This window comes from Hylaeus anthracinus, unplaced genomic scaffold (genome assembly GCF_026225885.1).
Source record: "Hylaeus anthracinus isolate JK02 unplaced genomic scaffold, UHH_iyHylAnth1.0_haploid 12000, whole genome shotgun sequence".
NCBI classification, from domain to species: Eukaryota; Metazoa; Arthropoda; class Insecta; order Hymenoptera; family Colletidae; genus Hylaeus; species Hylaeus anthracinus.
In genome coordinates, this window is record NW_026534347.1 from 9,609,465 (window position 1) to 9,629,326 (window position 19,862).

General features: G+C 38.3%; 1 protein-coding gene and 1 long non-coding RNA gene across 3 annotated transcripts in view; both read left to right on the top strand.

Annotated features, from left to right (window-relative positions):
• Positions 1–13,186: 13,186 nt before the first annotated feature.
• LOC128890147 (paramyosin, long form-like) overlaps positions 13,187–19,862 on the top strand; it is a 28,028-nt gene continuing 21,352 nt past the window's right edge. For both annotated transcript variants that reach the window (XR_008460564.1, XM_054148385.1), the window contains exons 1-4: positions 13,187–13,573; positions 15,179–15,235; positions 18,981–19,067; positions 19,306–19,472. Coding sequence is in view for 1 of the 2 variants with exons in the window: in XM_054148385.1 (XP_054004360.1) it covers positions 13,460–13,573; positions 15,179–15,235; positions 18,981–19,067; positions 19,306–19,472 (425 nt within the window). In the remaining variant the exon portion in view is untranslated. The remainder of the gene's footprint in view (positions 13,574–15,178; positions 15,236–18,980; positions 19,068–19,305; positions 19,473–19,862) is intronic.
• On the top strand, positions 14,610–15,109 carry LOC128890199 (uncharacterized). The gene is made up of 2 exons (XR_008460584.1): positions 14,610–14,835; positions 14,921–15,109. It is a non-coding gene; the product is annotated as an uncharacterized LOC128890199 (long non-coding RNA).

The following is a 19,862-nucleotide window of genomic DNA, read 5'->3' on the forward strand; positions in this document are numbered from 1 at the left end:
GTGTGTGTGTGTGTGTGTGTGTGTGTGTGTGTGTGTGTGTGTGTGTGAATGGCGAATTGTTTGGTATCTCTTCCAATTAGTTACGTTCGATGATAAAGACGTACGAATACATATTTTCTTTGAAAGAAACTTCTAACTAAAAACTGTATGCATTTATGACACAAGCTAATGTAATACATACGTGCTAAATAAAATCAAAAGTTACGTACACTTATGCAAAACGAAAAAACAATATTATTATATTAACCCTGTGCTGTTCCATGTCAACATACATTATGTACATTATGTACACTATACATCATAAATGCATAAAATCCGCAATCTACTTGTAACTCCTTTGAAACCAGATGATCCGGCTATAATTGAAACCCGTTACCAAAACAGATAAAATTGTTGATAAGGTTATGTTTGGAATACACACTTATTAAATACTCAAACATAAAGTAATATACAAAAAGGAAAAACATATTCTTTGTCTGCAAATTAATAATACATATAACACGCATGTTATAACAAAAGGAAAAAAATACAGGATTCAATAGATACAAAATAAAATACGCCGAAGGAAAGAAAATACAAGACTTAGAGAACGCTGTCCGCTCCCCCTACATGACCGAAAGTACAATCAAACATTTCGCAATCGGCGGGAATCAACATCGCGCCGCATTTAAAACTTGCGTGATGCCGAAAGGAAACGAATGTAACCCCATAAAAATGTAAAATGAAGTCATAGCGAGCTATTTTACCAAAAACGTTCAAATAAGTCCCGAAATCACCTACTCTACCCCTTTAACCTACTCCCGGACGAACGTCGGCTATGTCCCGCTCGTGGAAGCGTGTAATATTCGTGACGCGAGCATCGGATACGGCGGTCTCAGAATTCTCCGGAGGATGCCGCGGTGGAATCCAGGAGGCGGGGACAAACTACTGGCAAAACTGCCGTCTTTGTCCAGGAAATGAGGCCAGTGTTGCCACGGGTACCGTTTCTGGCGACTGGATTCTCCGGACGGTCCCTTTGTGGAGAGCACCCGCGGAACTCCGCGAAAACGGAAACTCCTCCCGTGGAATCGATGGGAGTACAGCCACGAATGGGGGCTCGCTCGCGGTACGTTCGGTTGGAAGGATAAAGAGAACGGTCCGGGATAAGGCGAAATAAAGACGACGAAACGGCCATTGTCTCTAGGAGCAACCCCCTCCGGAAGTCAGCGGGAGCGAGCGAATTAAAGCGACCCGAATTGTTTTACTTCGAGACGGCGGACATTTCCTTTCCACGGAGGTAAGAACGTGGGGGCGGTTGCTGTTTCGAACTGAAAGCTAATTACGATGGAGTTCGAGTGTTCCTCGGCGTAAAATCGAATTGCTCGTTCGCCAAAGAATCGTTTATTTCCGTGGGATACTCTGCCGAGAATTAAAAGTCAGATATGTACAGTATTTTTTAATAGTTTGAACTCGAAAACGTTTAATTGCAAAATATATACACAAATAACGCGTGATATTAACGCTAAACCTACCACGATCAGTCTAATGACAAAAAAGTTTTCAAACTTTTGTGTACATAAATGATATTATAATTGTTTCGTGCATTATTTAATTTAGTATCATGTGTAATATTTTTGCATTCAATTGGAAAAAGTGTCTTGAAGACTAGTCATTAGTTGTTAGTTGTTAGTAGTCGTAAGTCAAGACTATTAGTCGTATGACTCCTAGTGGACATTCAGTTTACTAGCTATCCTTAACATTCGAGCAACGAACAATCTTTAAGATAAATAATTATTAGAATGATAACTTACGATGACGAGCAGGGGGGGGGGGGTCGAGCGGGTAATTCCAATGCGATGTAGACGCTCGAGGTCGCGACACCCGTGGCCCATTAACCCGCATTTCGCGCACTGGGCCACCCTTGACAGTACTTCCCCTGACTACGTCACGTGGCGAGGAAGACACCAAAAAGAGCAAAGGGTGTGCAACCCTGTAGCACTTCATCTAATGGAACCCTTTCCTCCTTGGAGTCGTGATCAGTGTACATTTTATTACGTCAGGCTGAATTATTTAAAGGCTAGGCAAGATACTGTTTTGTACTGTAATTCGAAACGTTTCCATAGATAAATAATAAAGTAATAATAGATAAATATGCTTCGGTTGGCACAGAGTGATGCATGATAATTTATTTCTTCAAGAATCATTGGAATAACCATTTGAAATTTCTAACAATCAAAGTAATTTTTTCGTAATTACCTTTATCAATTTGGCTTATTCAGTTGGACGCGGTGTTTACAGTCGTTCTTTCTGAATACAGAGTGCGCTACCGAACTATCGACTTTCATCAGGGTCGGTAAATCAGTCTCGAAACTTTAAACTTTCATTGTAATTTCATGCAATTTGTATAAATTAAGTGTTATGAATGTACAGCATTGTTATCAACTTTGTACATTTTTATACGTGTATGAAGGCTTTATAATCTCATTATAGACTCGAGTTATTATAGTTTAAAGAAAAAGTAAACTCTCTATAAATATTTCGTGTATCTTGCATCTGGTTTCTAAAATGACTAGCATTATCTCAGGTAACAAGAGACTAATTAAAGCTCCGCGAGGCAATTCATTCTCAACAACTATTCAATGTAATAGCTATTCAAGTAAACTGTCACTCTTTAAACGTTAAACTTCTTCTCATCGTACATTCTAAATTCTTACTAGTGTAATTTGTTAAATAAAAGTAATAATTTATATATATATATATATAATTAAATAAACTTAACATTTAACAGTTTACTGAAATAGCTATTAAATTGAAAAATTGTTAAAAATAAATTACTTTACTAAGCTTTCATTAATTTTCCATTACTCTGATATAACACTGCCCCTTATCCTATTTTTCCTGTATTATTCCAACTTTTCCACCCACACAAGACTCTTTTCCACTTCACCCTCGTCGGTATCTCTTACCTTCAAAGTAACTTGCTGCAGATTTATCCACAGAGCCTATCCTCTAACTTTCCCTGCTTCGACTTCAGACCTCTTTACACAGATGACGCCACCAGAAAACCACCGAAAGCTCTGAAGCTCGATCCTGAAACGATCTATAGAGATCTACGAGACCTTAACGCCTATTTACATTTCCCTTCGTGATTTTTGCCTCCCCATAGAACATTTTCCTCTCAACACCATGATCCCAAAACTGATGGATAAATATCCTCGGTGGCGATCCATCTGTATTAAGGTTTTCTCGTGTCGGTGATCCCTCAACGTCCATCCTAAATCCCTCGCTTACCGTTGAAACGGGAGATAGTATCGAGCAAGTTCTGTGACAAATCGCGTCAAATCTCCTGGTGGCAGTGAAAATGAACCGTGGCCGCGCGGTCGGTGTCGCCGATTAATCTCAATCAGGTCGTCGAAATCGCGGAAGGCATCGCGCGGCGTCGGCGTCGGCGTTGTTCGTCGCTGGGTCGGTTCAGTCTCCACGGATCCACCTAGAAATATTTTCGTTCCCGATATAGAAGCACCGACGTATAAATACACGGCGTACGGGCAATAAAAATATCGGCGAGCGACACTCCGTGCTACGAGAGCCGAGGCTCGACGCTACGCAACGAGATCAGTTCCTATTTCATGTTTAATCCACTTGGGACGATGGCCCTTGGCCGTCGCGACGCTTCTAACGATGCAATCTGATTAAATGAGAAAAATTACGTTCGATTGTTGGGAGCGGGTGGATATTTGGTTTTGTAGATTGATTATTGGGGTGGCGAAAGGGTTGGATAATTTGATGTGGCTGTTTTAGGATTTATTGGTAAATAGAAGTTTGAGAATAGAGGCCTTATAAGGCAAACAGCTAGAATTAAAGGGGACCTTAACCCGTTCGGCTCGACCTTCTTCTATTTGGATTTCATTCATCTCCCATTTTGGAAATTAACCCTTTGATTCCAAGAAGCTGCTCCAAGCTTTGAATTAATGCTAACTACACCCTAATCATTCAATGCAGCCTCTTGATACTTAGATCATCCTCAACGTTTTATCACTGCGTTAGTATGATATAATGTACACGGTTAAAATTCCAAATTTGATCAATTGAAACGTAAGATGATCGATAGCGAACGTACGAAACTGAAAGCAGGAAAGCGTCGCGGAGAGTTTAACGCGTGACCGAGGAGGGATTGATATTTCATACGTTTTAGCCCACTTTCCCATTGGATACAAGTGTATATCGTTCGGACAGGAATAGAGCGGGTTAGTCATCTTCAGTTTCTCTGGGTAATACCGAAAAGCTTTGGCCACAGTTTTTCGTGACGATTTCAGACGATGAGTCAACGTTACCCTGTCGCGAAGCCGATGTACCATCACGTATGTATTAGTTATCCATTGAGCGTTCCATATTTTCAGGTTAACTTCTTTATTCTTATTGTTACTCAGAGTCAAAGCATAGTCGCTGCCAAAGTTCGAATTTCTTGTGTCCTGAGTCATCTTACACAAATGTTTCCTACAAAATCTGTAGAATAAAATGTGTAGAAGAGAATCCAAAAATTCCTTCAATATCTTAACAACAAACCAAGAAGAAGTTTGCTTTAGAGAAGTTTCCTTGTCGACAATTTATTCCTGAAATGAGATTATATGTAAAAATATACTACATCTGTTAGGTTTTAATTAATAATCCCATACAAAGAATTCAAGGTGATAGATAGTTTAAGAAAAATAATAGAGCAAAGAAGAATTCAGAAGAACTGAGTCACTTTTATATAATTATTTAACATTATACATAAGTATCGTTAGCTGTGAATGACAAACTAACAAACTGACTATAGCAGGAGAAGATTACTATTTAATTTGAAGAATAAAATGAATCATTCTCGTTTCTCTTAAGAACGAAGCTGCTTGTTCGAAGTAGAACTCATATCTAAAATAACCGATCAGAAAATAGAACGACAGTAAATTAAACGAAACGATATTGGCTAACGTTTCGTGTTTCATATTTCTCGACTTCGTGTAAGCTTACAAAATTCGGCTCTGGCGGCTTGTACACGGATTAAGTGATCACGACTGCATCTATTGTATAATAGAATGTGTTAATATAAAAATTAAGAGTTTAAATTTTACAGGAATTTTGTTTACATATTTACAAGGTATTTACGGGGTGCGTAACATAGATTAAAAAGAATCAGTAAAATAGGAATCATCCTAATGTTTATGTTCTATGCAATCCTGAATAATACCGTTCAAATCAGGCTAAATCCTATTGTTTATGCTCGCCAAGGTATTGTCAGAGATGCTATTGTGCTCGATACGGTGCAAATTAATGATCGCCGACGTCCTAAATTCTACGAGTCTGTACCTTATAATCTAGGCATTAATTGCGATCGAAACGCACGAAACCGATCCGTTCCTTAAATAAATCGACCGATGGGTAATTCAAAACTCAACTACGAATTCAGCTGCCTGATCATTAGTAACAGATTTCTAGCTACCGTTCTAGGATCCACCTGTTGCCATTTTCCTGACTCGATCGACTGGCGTAATTATAGAATAGCAATGGGTATAAACGAATCTATATTTCGTGAACTTCATTTGAAACATTTCTGTACACTCGTTAATAAAAGTGAGAATATTCACGAAATTACGTTAGAATTTATATTCGAAAAGATTTTAAGTAGGTACTCTTTGTTGACAGATAGGTTATCAGTTAAATATTGAAATAGAATACATTGGTATATAGGGTGGCCTATATAAGTCTTTAGAGGTTAATTCTTTTGAGAACTGTTTGATTGATTTGGATGATTGAGGTCTTAAACATAATTTTTTGTAACAGGATTCCTAAACATTTATTTGTCTCTAGAAATATTTCCTAACATTTGACAACATTTAGAAATCCTTTAGCTTCTTCAGTAGAATCCACTGGTATTCCAATTTACATTTAAGCAAAGTTCTATCAACCTGTCTGGCTTTCTCCTGTCCAATTCACTAATTTTCCTTTCATCCATCTTACATACTCCAAAATTAACATCAAACGGTTCCTAGTAATCAATTTGCCTTAGGAAAATGTAGATCCATGTAAAAGGAAATGTGGTCCATATAGAAGACGATGTAGCCAACCTTCTACTTAGAAATACACTTATAGTTTCTATTCTATAAGGTAAGTCACTCGAGAGGAATGACCTGGGTGCTGGTTTATCGAAGGTAGAAGGAATGACGATGAGATGATGTGCGAAGAATGTATACTTGGCGACATATTTCAAATGGAGCACATGTTTCTGCTCAATGGGATATTTAAACGTTTCACCACGCCATGACCATCAATATTTTCTCAAGTGTATCGTCCCATTTTTCATTACGATTTACTGTCATTCCTTTAGGTCTTTCGTGCTAATAAGTGAACGCTAATGATACAACAAATTTAAAATGTCTGGTAAAGTATTCATTTCTCAAACACCTTAGTACACTACATTCGTGGAAAGTGAGTGAAGAAGAATTCAGAAGAATTAAGTCACTTGACAGAATGTATGCAGGTCCATTTTTAAGAAGCTGTGATCTCTGAAAAATGTAGTGTCTTGTATTTTGGAATCGAGATTGCATTATTAAAATGTTCTGCACCTCTATTAACTGAACAATAATGATAAATTATGAGTTATGTTGACAAACGCATTATACCCGGATAATAAGTTTTAAGCTCCTTCTACAAAAAAATTTCTATGTTCAAAGTATTCTATAAATTCAGTCATAATACTTTTAATATTCTACAGTCAATTTAAGAGGACATTATACATACAGAAATTAAATATACAGATCAAAGTATAATTATTATACTTTCAATTAATTTCAAAAATCACATTTATAAGATACGTTAGTTTCTTTTGATTTTCTGTTTTCCTCGGGACCAAGAACATATACTACCAAAAACTAAACTTAAACTCTAATCTTATGATTCATACTTTAACTTTACCTTCAAACAAGTAAATACGAGTTCTAAATTTTGCCTGAATCATCATTAATTAAAAATAAATGTCTCGACGAATCTCTGATAAATAATAATGCTCCGTATTAAAATTAAACATCAAACATGTGTTCGATTCGACTATAGCCATTGCGATAATAATGGACGGGACGAAAATGGCGGCTTACCGCCTCCAAAAATATCGACAGCGGGATATCGAAGTCGGAGGTTCAAGTTTACCCGAGCTGACCGATACAGCGGCGCTGTTTACAAACATTAAACTCCTGATCGAGAAGTCAAGATCTTTCGATACGCGGATACCTGAGAGAATTCAGTCGAATGGGAGAGTGTCAGAAGGGGGATATATTTAGAAAATTGGGACAGTGTCCTTACCCACCGACTCCGGAGATCATTGTAGGTTTTTTTTATGTGAACTCGAGAGGCGCGAGACACTCGTCCCACCGAATTGCAACGAGGAAATCATTTATGATCGATACACTCCAACAAATCTGACGTTTAGTAAAGAATACAGTTCAAGTGAACCTAAATGTATTACTACTTTTTATTGAGGCCAGAAGATTTCTTTTCAAGGAGATTAATTTTTCATATTTTTAATGATACCTCTGATAAAGTATGAGACGTTATATTTTATAATTTCGTGTATTCTGATCCATCGTATATCGTAAAAAAGAAACGTGGTTTCCGATGCTTTATACTAATTTTGAAACTCAATAAGTAACAATACTTTTTTTACTTGCGCGCCTCAAAGAGATAAAGTACAAATTCTCGACCCCGTCCAATTAAACGTCTCCTCCTCGACCGGAAGTTGGTCCTGGCGTAAACGGAACAACTCAATCGGTCAGAGCCGCGTGCTCCAAGTCAACGCACTTTAATAAATTTGTCCCAGTCAAGACGACGTGCGGTTTAATAGCCTCCAAGTCAAGTTTCAGAAAATTATTCGTAGAACTGAAGCATCTTTAGATCCTATCAGCGCGTAATGTATGTCAGACTGAATCGAGTCATTATCATTTTTCTTGGCGCAAGCCTGGAAAGTTCGCCGTGATTAATACGTTGTTGCCTCTATCGCGGTTCACTCGCGAAACGATGTTAATTAACGCTACAATAATTATCCTGTCGCGATACGGATCAAGCTTGGCCTCTGTGCGACTACTTGCTCTTGGGGAAACCTAACCGCGAGGGAAATTTGGCAAACTTGTATTCTTTACAGGGTCCTTTTGGGGAAATAAAGAAGATAAGCACACTAGTGATGAAAAATAGAGGCAAAGCGTTATTATTTTAAGGATCTATTTGAAAGGTCATAAAGGATCCTAGGCTAGAAAGGGCTTTAGAAATTTGTGTCTGCATATACTTTAAAGAATCTGTTTCTAGAAATAAAGAATAAGGGAACATTGGTGGTAAAAATTGGAACAAAACCTTTCAAAAGAACTATTTAAAATAGGGTTTCCCAGAATGGCCTTCAGGAATTTGTTTTTCAATGAAATTGTTCAACCCATAGGAGAAAATTATTATTGTCCATTCAGGCACTCGATTAATGTCTATATTTAAATGGTAGTCCACTCATGTTAACATGCTTGAAGCATTTCGAGTTTCTCCTTTTATTATCACAATAAATCTTTATTATCAAAATACAATCATTTCAAACGTACCTACAAAAATTAAACCTATATAGGAATCTATATTACTTTGCAAATATTAGAACATAAATTTTCAGAATTTTGTTTATATTATTGTACAATATGTCCATTTTATAGGTCTTTGCAAAATAAATCCCACAATAACAAAAACAAATGCCATCTTCAAAGAAAAGACGTTCCTTCGAGCACCACCAAACCCTTTCTGCAAATTAAATCCCACAATAACAACAAGAAATGCCATCTTAACGAAAAGACGTTCCATCGAGTACCAGCAACCCTTTCTGCTCCTTTTTCCGGTTCCTCCCCTGTAAACAGAATAAACGGCACGGGCCAGTTGGTGGGATATCTCGGGTCGTAGCCAAATATCCGGCGAAACGTGCCGGCGCGAATTGGAAACGCGGATACGAGGAAGTTTCTGCACGAGTCCGCATAGGTGTACACCCCGCTGGGCTTCGAAACTCTCCAAAGGAGAGCCAGAGGGGCGGCGAAGAGCCGCCACGGTTCGAAAAAGAGAGAAAGAGGCAGTTATTCTGGTCTGAGGTCTTCCGACGTGCTTTCCGATGCCTGGAATTTCTTCACCAGAGGGAGCCACGTGCGGTGACGGAAGAGTGGGAGCAAGGTGATGAGGAGGACGCCGAAGAGAAGGGGTCAATCTCAAATTACTTGGTGAGCTCCCGAGCTAGGCCGAGCGAGCATCTTTGCCCGCCATCGCCTGGCGACCTTTTATAGACACTCGACGGGAGTGGGGCGGGGTGGGTGGTCGTGGAAATTTTGTGAAAACTGGAAGTTTCGATGGAAAATGGTACCCACCCGTTGCTCCCTTTACACCTATCTGAAGAGAGCAAATGAGAAACCAAGTTGGGAAATGGTCTTGTGTACTTGCTTAAATGCTTCCATCTAAAGTCAGTCCTATAAGTATTCGTTCCCAATATGTTGAAGAAATTTGTCGAAATTAAATGATAGACTCGACGATTCCAAATAAATTTTTTATTACAAGTATATACATGAATAAATTTTTTGGAAACACCAAACCTGTCATTTAATTTAAACAAGCGTCTTCGTTAGATATAAAGAGTACGAATACTTATGGGACTGATTGTATGTCTTCTGTATGCAGAACTTTTTGGAGCAATGTGTAGTAATAATTAGATTGCGGGTGATTAGGGATTTATGGCAAGTCGAAATGTAGAAAAATGTACTGGGATGTGTACAAATAGATGTATAAAATATGAAAAATGCAATATATGTTAGAACATTTAGAAGACAAAATATAGTTTACTTTCTATAATTGAATGAAATTTTTATAATTTTTATCATTTAATTTCTAAGATTGATTCTATAATTGAATTTCTGTTCTTCATTTGTGTATGTAAAAATATGAATTTGCATGAACATCCGCAGTTTGTGCTGCGAACAACAAACCTTGTGCCGATCATCTACAATTTAAATTAAAGAAAAAAGAAGCGGTGTATAGATATTTAAAGTAAGCATTGGATGCAAAGAATTTCGAATTGGAGACATTTCGCGGCGTCTTGCCATTTCAGGTAAATAAAAATGGATTATAGGATATAAATACGGGAGGAATTCACGGTGGTGGGAGTGGTATGGTATGCTAGTAGAATGAGAGGCTCCTGTTTCAGACGCGGCAAGTAGTAAGAGTAAACGAACCCCGAATGTCGGAACTGTAATAGAGACAATATGCAGAAGAAATGAGATGTTTTAGAAAACTAAATTACTTTCATTGGAATGATCTTGTTTGAAATAACACACCATCGAACAATAACAGCATCTATAGCAGAAATTATTCAGAACAGAGATGATTAACTGCCAGACGATGAATAGCACACAACAACGTATTAAACGTATTAACAACGTAATAAATAGCCAGAAATAAATTCTGTTCTACAGTCGATAGATCGTGGCATCTTATTTTTAATCGTTAGTCATAAATAAATTGTTATAAATAAAATGTCACGAATAAAAGATGGACTCGTATTAATAGCAATAATGTTTGCCACGAGACCATCGGCATTTGAAGTTCGCGAACGATTCCTTCCACAAAGGAAGATGCCCCAGACTTGGGGATTATTGTACGCGTAACAGAATGTTGAATAAATTTGGAAAGCATGGAACGAGACGGTGCTTCGAGACCGCAATACCAACGCCGTGCCGATGGAAACACGCCCAGCATTCTCGTTAACCATCGTCGAATCGTCAACAACGATGTCGAGCGTAAATACCGAAAAGCCGGTGGATATTTCGTCGCAGCTGCGAGATTATCGTGAATTCGCGGTGTATTCCAGGAATCGGATCGGTAGACAGCAATTTTTCAAAAGGAATTCTCCTCACCTGTTGAGTCGTTGGTCAACCTCAACGCGTGGTCGTATGTATGTCAAAGAATTTCGTCATATGCAAGATACACATCAGGACCAGACTTTCTTTTGAAGAGCACAGAAGTTATTTTTCAATGGATGCGTACTAAGTGGATGAGAAATAACAGATTTATTAATAAAAAAATTTGTGTGCAGATTGTGACACGTACATTCTCGTGAACAAATGGCTCCAACTGTTCAACGAAATGTAAAACACATGAAATTTCTTAATTTGGAGATTTAAGAAATTTTATGGAAATGAGAAGAAAATATAGTTTTAAGCATAACTATAAAACTTTCATAATAATCAATAATCTTCCTCGATCACTTTCTTCTGTATGAATAACCCTAATCTAATATTTACTAAATAAAAGGTAGTTAATTAAATCAATTAAATAGAGGCAGTTCTTTAAATCAATTAAATAGAGGCAGTTCTTTAAATCAATTAAATAGAGGCAGTTCTTTAATCAAAAATCAATCGTTGCGTTTGCATAAAATAATAAAATACCCAATGTTAGATTATACCAGCATGACAATGTTAGACGCGCACAGAATATACGGTGTCCTATGATTCGTGAAGCAATCGAAAAGAATGTGACTCTCAATCCAAAAATAATCCAGAAATGTGGGATAAGATTTGTTTTTTAGAGTCTGCGTTTCCAGGATAATCGATTTCGGAAGTCCATTTATCCTGAAACACATTATGTTGATATTTAGAATGTATCTATATGATACATTGAAGTAATTATTTATAATTAAAGTATTATTCTTTTAAGTTACTTAAATTTTTAAATTTTATTTTTGAAACTAAACATCCTATGAATATACTATAAATATAAAAAAGTTTCATCTTATAATTCCCTATAAACTGATATTTTTTTAAAATTCACACCTCTACGCCTCTTAGAAGTTCCAGCAAAAAACGTTCCGCGGTAAAAGGATTAATAAATACGTCAAATGCATCCCTTTTTCTAAGGTGTCGACGTGAAATTAGCCATCGCCCCGTGTAATTATAGATTATGTTCCCGTGTACCTCACGCACGATGAGTGTACACGGGCAAAAATAGTCGCGATTCTAAAACGATTTTGGCTCCGATATGACACTCGGATGACAATGCGCGATTGTTATACTTTGACACCTACGGGTACTATCGGTACTTGAATGAGTCAACGACTTCTCTCATCGATGGCCGATCTATGCGAAGTGATGACCCTGCAGCTTTTCAAGTACGGTATATCTAAATCGGTACGAGGAGCGACGCAGTTGCACGGCTGAATGTTGGGCGAATAATTCCACGTCGGAAAGCGTGGGACGCCAGGGCTAATTCTAATTCTAATTGTCTCCTCGGACAATTTCGATCGTGAATCGGTTTCTGATTGGCACAGGTACACCTGTTGAGTGGTGAGCAAGCTTCGTCTTTCATGTTTCACGCGATGAAAGCTTTAGAGTCTAAAGATTGTTGGTTAGACTGATGAAGTTTAGGCTGATCTTTTTCAGGATTGAAGAAAGTTATTTTCATTTGTTATAATTGCAATTTCAATCTTTTATATACGTGTATAGTTTGGATTCATATTTTTCTTCTGCTTCATATCATTCTTCACATGAATGCATGTATTGAAATAATTTGTGATCAAGGTACTGTTATTCTAATAGTAATATTGTGAAGGTATTTTGATGAAAAGGCAATATTCAGATGCAATAAAGTATTAATTAAAATTGAATATCAAAACATTGAAGAAGCAGTAATTCTCATATTAAAATGTAATAATAATTAGACTGTTGATATTCATTCACTCCTATCAAGTGAACATATAGTTAAACATATGAGGATGACAAATGCAAAAATATCTAAAACACCACCAATAAAATACACAACACCTTTGCAAAACAACACATACTTCCATTCAAATCTTAACTCTTTATTATCTGTATCTGCAATAATATGAATTTCCCTAAACATCCGCGGTCTAACAGTAACAATCTATAGAATATAATAATATAGAAAATATAATTCATCAGTTAACAACTCGTTCGCTAACGAAGCATCCCGTTGGCAGGTGCTTTGAGGAAACGTGGGCGTCCGTGGAGCGGCGGTGGTCGTCGGCTGGTGGTTCCCCTCGGTCGACGAGGACGTGGAACAACGGCGATGACGAGTCCGTCGCCGCGTGTTCCTGGTGGGGGTTGACGATCTAACGCGCACGCGCCCAACCGTCATTTTGACGATGCCATGGAGCCGCCGGCGCGCCATACGAACGACGACGGGTCGCGCACTACGAGTAGGGCGCTGGTCGGCTCCGAAACCCCCGAAGAAGAGACGGAAGAAGAAGAAGAAGGTGGAGTAGGAAGTGGTAGCTGACTACGACGATTTAAATCAATACGACGCAACTTAGCACCAGCCAGTGCATCGAGGCGAAACACACGAAGGTTAGCGAACAACCCGAGGAGTAAACGAATCTCGGCCGAGGGAATCGAGGAATCGTCGAGAGAGCGAGTGAATCCAAGCGGACAGGATGTCTTCAGCGATCGCTAAAGCTTCCAAATACACGTACCGCTCCACCGGCGGTGGTACTGCCGATGTCAGCATCGAATACAGCGCCGACCTCAGCGCTCTCACCAGACTGGAGGTAGGTTACCAAAGAACGGGGCACAGGTAGCCCTTTTTCCATCAAATTCGATTGCAAACCGGGACAGGTATCGCTTCGTTATCATCTGCATCACACTGGTATCGTACATACATTTATTTCAATCGATTTCTCGTTTCTAACCCTTTGCACTCGAAAGGTGACTCTCGGTCACCACTAGGTTTCACGCAGCAAATCTACTAGCAATAATGTTTCTTTAAGTTTCGTTTCTTTGGAAATCGAAGTGTCAAAAGGATTGTCGGTGAAGCAAAGACGACCTGATTCTCAGATCTCAAATTAGTTTGCGATTATGAATCTAAGTTTAGTATACGTGGTAATAGAATGCTAAGAAAGCATCTCGAGCTGCTTGTAGATACCAGAGAAAAAGACCTCCAGTGCAAAGGGCTAACATAGTCCTGGACAGCCTTCACTTTAGACTCATCCCCCATTGCTTTTGTTTTTAATCGTAACGGTCTGGTGTAGACGGAGTAACGAAGCCTTACAGTGCCTAAAAATATTCAAGCTCTCAAGATTTAACGTAACGATTTCTCAAAAACCGTGTTCATTCGGTTATTAAATTGAAAAAGTAGAGAAAGGGAACAGGAGTTCGCAAAGGGCGAAGGTAAATGAAAGCTAACATTGGTGAAATAGAGTGTTCGAATGAATTGAGAGAACATCGAGACCTGTTCAGATATGTTCAATGTAGTCTCGCCAGACTTGAGCACTGTGCTGAGTCTAGAACGTTCCACGAGGCTCTAGAATCTAAAGAGAATTTAAGATGCTCGTTGGGATCATAGAGGAAGATTTAAGAAACCCTCTGGGCGTCCACCAGAAGGAAATCCAGCACGTGACCGTATATGTTCGCCCAGAAGAATACGTCCTGTGAAATCCAATACGTCCAATGGAGAGAGTCCAAGATGTTCGACGGAACCTGTTCGACGAGGGCCCGATGACGCAACCTGCAGGCGACTCTTCGAGATCCTCTCTAGGTCGATTCATTTCGAGGCGACGAGGAAACTCCTAAAAGAGTGATCGAAGCTGGTGCAAAGGAGCAGTGACCGATTTCGCAGTGGGGGACAGTGAGACGCGAGAAAGTTCAGTGACCATAAGGGATATTAGTGCCAACCCTGACGAGGAACGAAAGTGCTACCGTCCCGTGGCTATCGGATTGCTCGTGTACGAAAATAGTCGTGAATATCGGCCCTGAGATCGTGCCTGAACAAACCGGAGTGACATCTTTGTGGCGCTCGCGAAACGCCCTCGAGGTAGACGAACGACCCCGATCGATCCCGAACAAGGAAAACTCGCCTGTGCATTCAAGTAAGATCGTACTTTTTCTGTCGGTTCGAGGTGAACGTTCCCTGGATGCTCGTTAAGAGCCACGGGGACACGAGCTCAGGTTCCGTTGGAAACGACCCCAAAACGGACGCTGCGCGGCGAAGATACTCCTGTTCCCTCGAGGACGAGCCCGTTCTGTGGCCGTCCGTCTTTCCGAAATACCTACAGTCCGCTGTTGGATATTTTCGTCGGCCCATTACGTAAAGCACCCGACCCTCTGCAACCGAGTCCCGTGATATGCTCTAATCCTTCTCTTGCCTCTCATTTCAGGACAAAATCCGCCTGCTGCAGGATGACCTGGAGTCTGAGAGAGAACTGCGCCAGAGGGTGAGTCTCTTAAATGCTCTGTCATGTCCTTGCAACCGTCGCAACTAGGTGAATTAGGTGGAACTCTTGGTCATTCGTAAGGTCTTCCTTGTTGAGGGCTTTTAGATTGTTAACGGAGAGTGCGTATGTCTTTTGAGAGAGATGGGTGGGATTCTTGTTTACCTTAAGGGTAGAATAGGAATTTTGAATGGGTAGCATAGAGAAAAACAGTTGACATAACAGTCTATTAGTAGTCGTTGTTTCAGTAGTAGACAGTGTTAGTATAGTTAGAGATAATTAAACCTCTTGTTTGGTGATTAGATATAAACTGAACGTTTAGAACTTATCTAATTTTGCTTAACCCACACACTGTCATGCAAATTTAAAACGTTTTGCCTTGGGCGCCAAGATTTAATACAGATGTGTAATCTAGGTTACTATTTTGATAATAAAAAGTGATATTAAATTTGTTGTTTTAAAAAGAATATTTACCTTCTTCTTTTGCAATAATTCGTGACTCAAAAGGCTATAAACTTATCCTTTCAGTAATTGCAATCAATTTGAATTACGAGACATCTCCTAGTTAGCTGTGAATGGATCGATCAATATTATTTATAAATACCCAAGCAAGACGATACACTCAATAAATTAAGGGTAAACAACTTTGGAACAGTTACAGGTTAAAGAAAAATGAAATGACCAGACTGAAATTCTATTTTATGCCAAGTGAATTTAATTTAATTACTCTTATCAATAGCAACGTTCCTAAAAGCAAACATGCGACTTCACACTTAATAAATTGAAGATAAACAACCTTCAACCCCTCCTACGGTAAAAAAAGATTTGAATTACTATTACTAGACTGAAAAAGTGAATTTAACCTAATCGACCAGTCCACAAAGTTACTATAACTCATCTATTATTTCAATAGTCTCCTTTCATTTATCGAGTGCTAACAGGCGTACGCGAAGAGTTTTTGTAGGATTGGCGAAGATCGAGTATTTCGCAGGAATAGTGGAGCATCTCCGCCAGAAGCCTCGCGTCTGGTGCGCGCCAGGGGATAAAAATACCGAAACGGCGGTGATAAACGTCAATTTCGAGACTTTATGTAATATGTAGGCATTGTGAATTTTGAAACTGCTACGAAAAAAGCGAGAGTGGCCCGCTCCACCATAGAGTGGGGAGTAGTAGGTCGAAATGTCCAGCTCTCGACTCGCGTCTATTTTTGGGGATGCGCGCCTTTTCAGCGGACGAACCCGCATTCCTTTTTCGTGTACGGCGTACATGTAACGCATCATGTCTAAAAACGAAAACACAAACAATCTTTCAGGACCATCCGTGAAAAAAGAGCGGTCGGCACAAATTTTTACTGGCTCTGATTTGAATATTTGCACGATTTCCTTTTCGGTAAAAATTTGTCTGACCAAGTACACATAATTTTTGAAGTTTTGAGGGTTGTGGATTCACCTCGTTTGCTTCGTGGATTTTAGATGAATGGAAAAATATAAGTATGGGGATCCTATTCGAATGCAGCGTTAAATTTGCATTTAAATTTATAAATTAACAATACTTGCACGATTTCTATTTTATTCAAAAATTTTTCTAACAAAGAACACCTGGATTTTTACAATTTTCTAGATTGTGGATAGAACTAGTTCGTTTCGTGAATTTTAGATGAATGGAAAGATGTAACCGTGGGTATCTCGTTCAAATGGCGCGTTAAATTTAAAAAGAGCATCTCTGGTTTCATTGTTCTGCAAGCCCCACGGAAATCAAATTCATACGTAACGTTCGCCGCAATACGTGACTTGAACCTGTGCCAAAGACGTTCTCCGCGCTTTGGAATCGCAAAAAGTTGCAAATTATGATCGCGTTGAGTTCGCGTTACGTGTTAAGTTGTGTTCGTGTCGTTATTTTGAGAAGAAAACCGTGCAGAGGGTTGGACCGAGTCGTTATGTAACACTGCGAGTAGCCCAATTCCGAAAATTTGTCTTTTCCTCGAAAATACACGTTTGCATTCTCATTTCTTGAAAAAGGGACACTGATCTCTCGCTTGACAAACAACAGCTGTGACAGCAGTCGAGCTATTCGAGCCGTTAATTCTTCCCTCGTATATTTGATTTTCCGAAATAGCCACCGTATATAGGGGAATTGCGATTAAAATAAATTTTGGAATTTTTAAGAATCTGACAAGAATTTATCGTTTAAAGATGAACTACAAATACATTCTACTGTAGGATACAATTAAAATAAATTTTTGAAATTTGAGACAAATATCTAAAGAATTTCCTCGTTCATGGAAAGATTACTTTTGTTATTTACTCAGCTATTGGAATAATAGACACATTCTTCCTTTCCAAATTTAATAGGCACTGTAAAATATTAGCTGTTTACAAACACAACTCTATTGAAGTAAAATAAATTATAAATTTGAAGATTATTATTTTAATAGAGAATAGTTTCTTTTATAAAATGGTAAACCCACAAGTGATGTCTGTTCGTAATGACATCTGGCAAAATGACACTACAGATATATATTAAAATAAATATCAGAGAAAAATTAATTAAATTCTAATTTATATTCTGAAATACATTATTTTACATTAGAATTATTAAACCTCTTGTGTATAATGCACCTTTTTAATTTAATATAACAGACAACAAAAATATTTTGATTACTCAAAGAAATAATTCAAGACCGAGGAGGTTAAGTAATCTTCTAAATTGATGTTTTCATAGTAAAATTATAATCTGAAAATTCCATAACAACTATTGAAGAAAAGAATTCAAAACTGAAAAAGTGTTAAGTTATCTTCTAAATGAGTGTTCTTCTTGCAAAAGAATAATTTTTTAAAATCCAATAACATCAATTCCATCTCAACCAACGCGAAGAACACAAAGAATATTTTGTTTACTAACAAGAAAAGAATTCAAAACTGAAGAAGTGTTAGGTAATCGTGTAAATCAGCGTGTTTATTGCGAAAAAATCTTCCAGGAAGTGCGTATTCTTACGCAATAAATGCAACGAGCTATGGAGAACATGGTGGTTTCCGGCGTACGGACAGTTATGGCGATGTCGCGCGTCTATCTTTTCTCGATAAACGCCTCGTTTGTAATATGAATAAAGCTCCCGATATAGAGCCAGTCCGTCCGGAATTAGATCGTTCTATTCGCGGTCCGAAGAAACCTGACGTCAAGCTTGCACCGAGCCGTTCGCGTCGTTCCTTGAGGCCTCTTTCCAAAACAATGCCGCGCATCTCGATTACACTCAACAGACATCAACGTGTTCCGACAGTGCTCTTCTATCTTCCTGCAATCAATTCGTATCTCGAGAAATGATGTAAACGAGGATATGTTTATGTACGTCTTCACTCGTTTACGATGGCTATGTTTGATGGCAATAATAACGATAATAATACGATTTTATCGTAGGAAGATTGTATACACTAGGATTGTCAAAGACAGGGTAGAGTTAGATGGATCACGTGTATTTGGATGTTGATCATTTACAATTTCCATAGGATTTTTATATTTATTTTTACTAACCTTTTTTGTGTAACTATTTAAGATGTCTATAAATGTATATTTTATTGTAGCAAGATTGTATATATTAGGATTGCCAACGATAGGGTATGGTTAGGTGAATCACGTTTATTTTGTAGTTTTTGATTTACGTTCGAACATAAATTCGTATACACTGCACTATGACAGTATTTGTATTGAACGACATACTAACATTTTGTTTACTTGGCACGTAACTTGGCAGATCGAACGCGAGCGCGCTGATTTGAGCGTGCAAGTCATCCAGCTGTCCGAACGTCTCGAAGAGGCAGAGGGTGGCGCCGAATCTCAAGTAAGTACAACAAATAATGCGTAACCAAAACAGTGATTTAAAAAGTCGATCTCCATAACCCTTTCATTTCCAAGTTGATTGATTGATTTTTATTTCTTTTTTTTTTCAATAATTCCGAACCTATCACTTTAAGAATACAATGGGAATGAAAGGGTTCAGACATACGAGAGAACTTTCGTGAAATTCCCTTCAACGTTATCAGAAAATTAATTGTTACTTTTCAAATGGAACTCTGCAGTTCGAGATCAACAAGAAGAGGGACACGGAACTGGCCAAGTTGCGCAAACTACTCGAAGATGTTCATCTTGAGAGCGAGGAGACTGCGCATCTTCTGCGCAAAAAACACCAGGAGGTTGTTGTCGACTTCCAGGATCAAATCGATCAACTTGCAAAAGCACGCGCCAGGTCAGTAAAATAATCGACACATCATTTTTCACTCGTCCAAGTTCACAACTAGACCGCGAGTATTTATGCACAATTTATATTTTTGTATATACAAATGATGAGCGGAAACGTCGGTTAAAATTTGTTTTGTCTTCTAAATATCGTAACGTATATTTTATAAATAATAATAAGGGTATGTCAAGAAATAGGAGCAAACAATCAATTTATAGGTTTCACAACTTCATGATAATAGTAGAAATATATAAGATATCAAGGACTAATAACAAAGAAATCAATTTGTTAATTTTATATCTACATAATAATCGGCACATGAAATGGTCTAGATGAAAAGCAAAAGTAATCATTCATAAATATCACAGCTTTATAATTTCACAATACAGTAACGAAAAC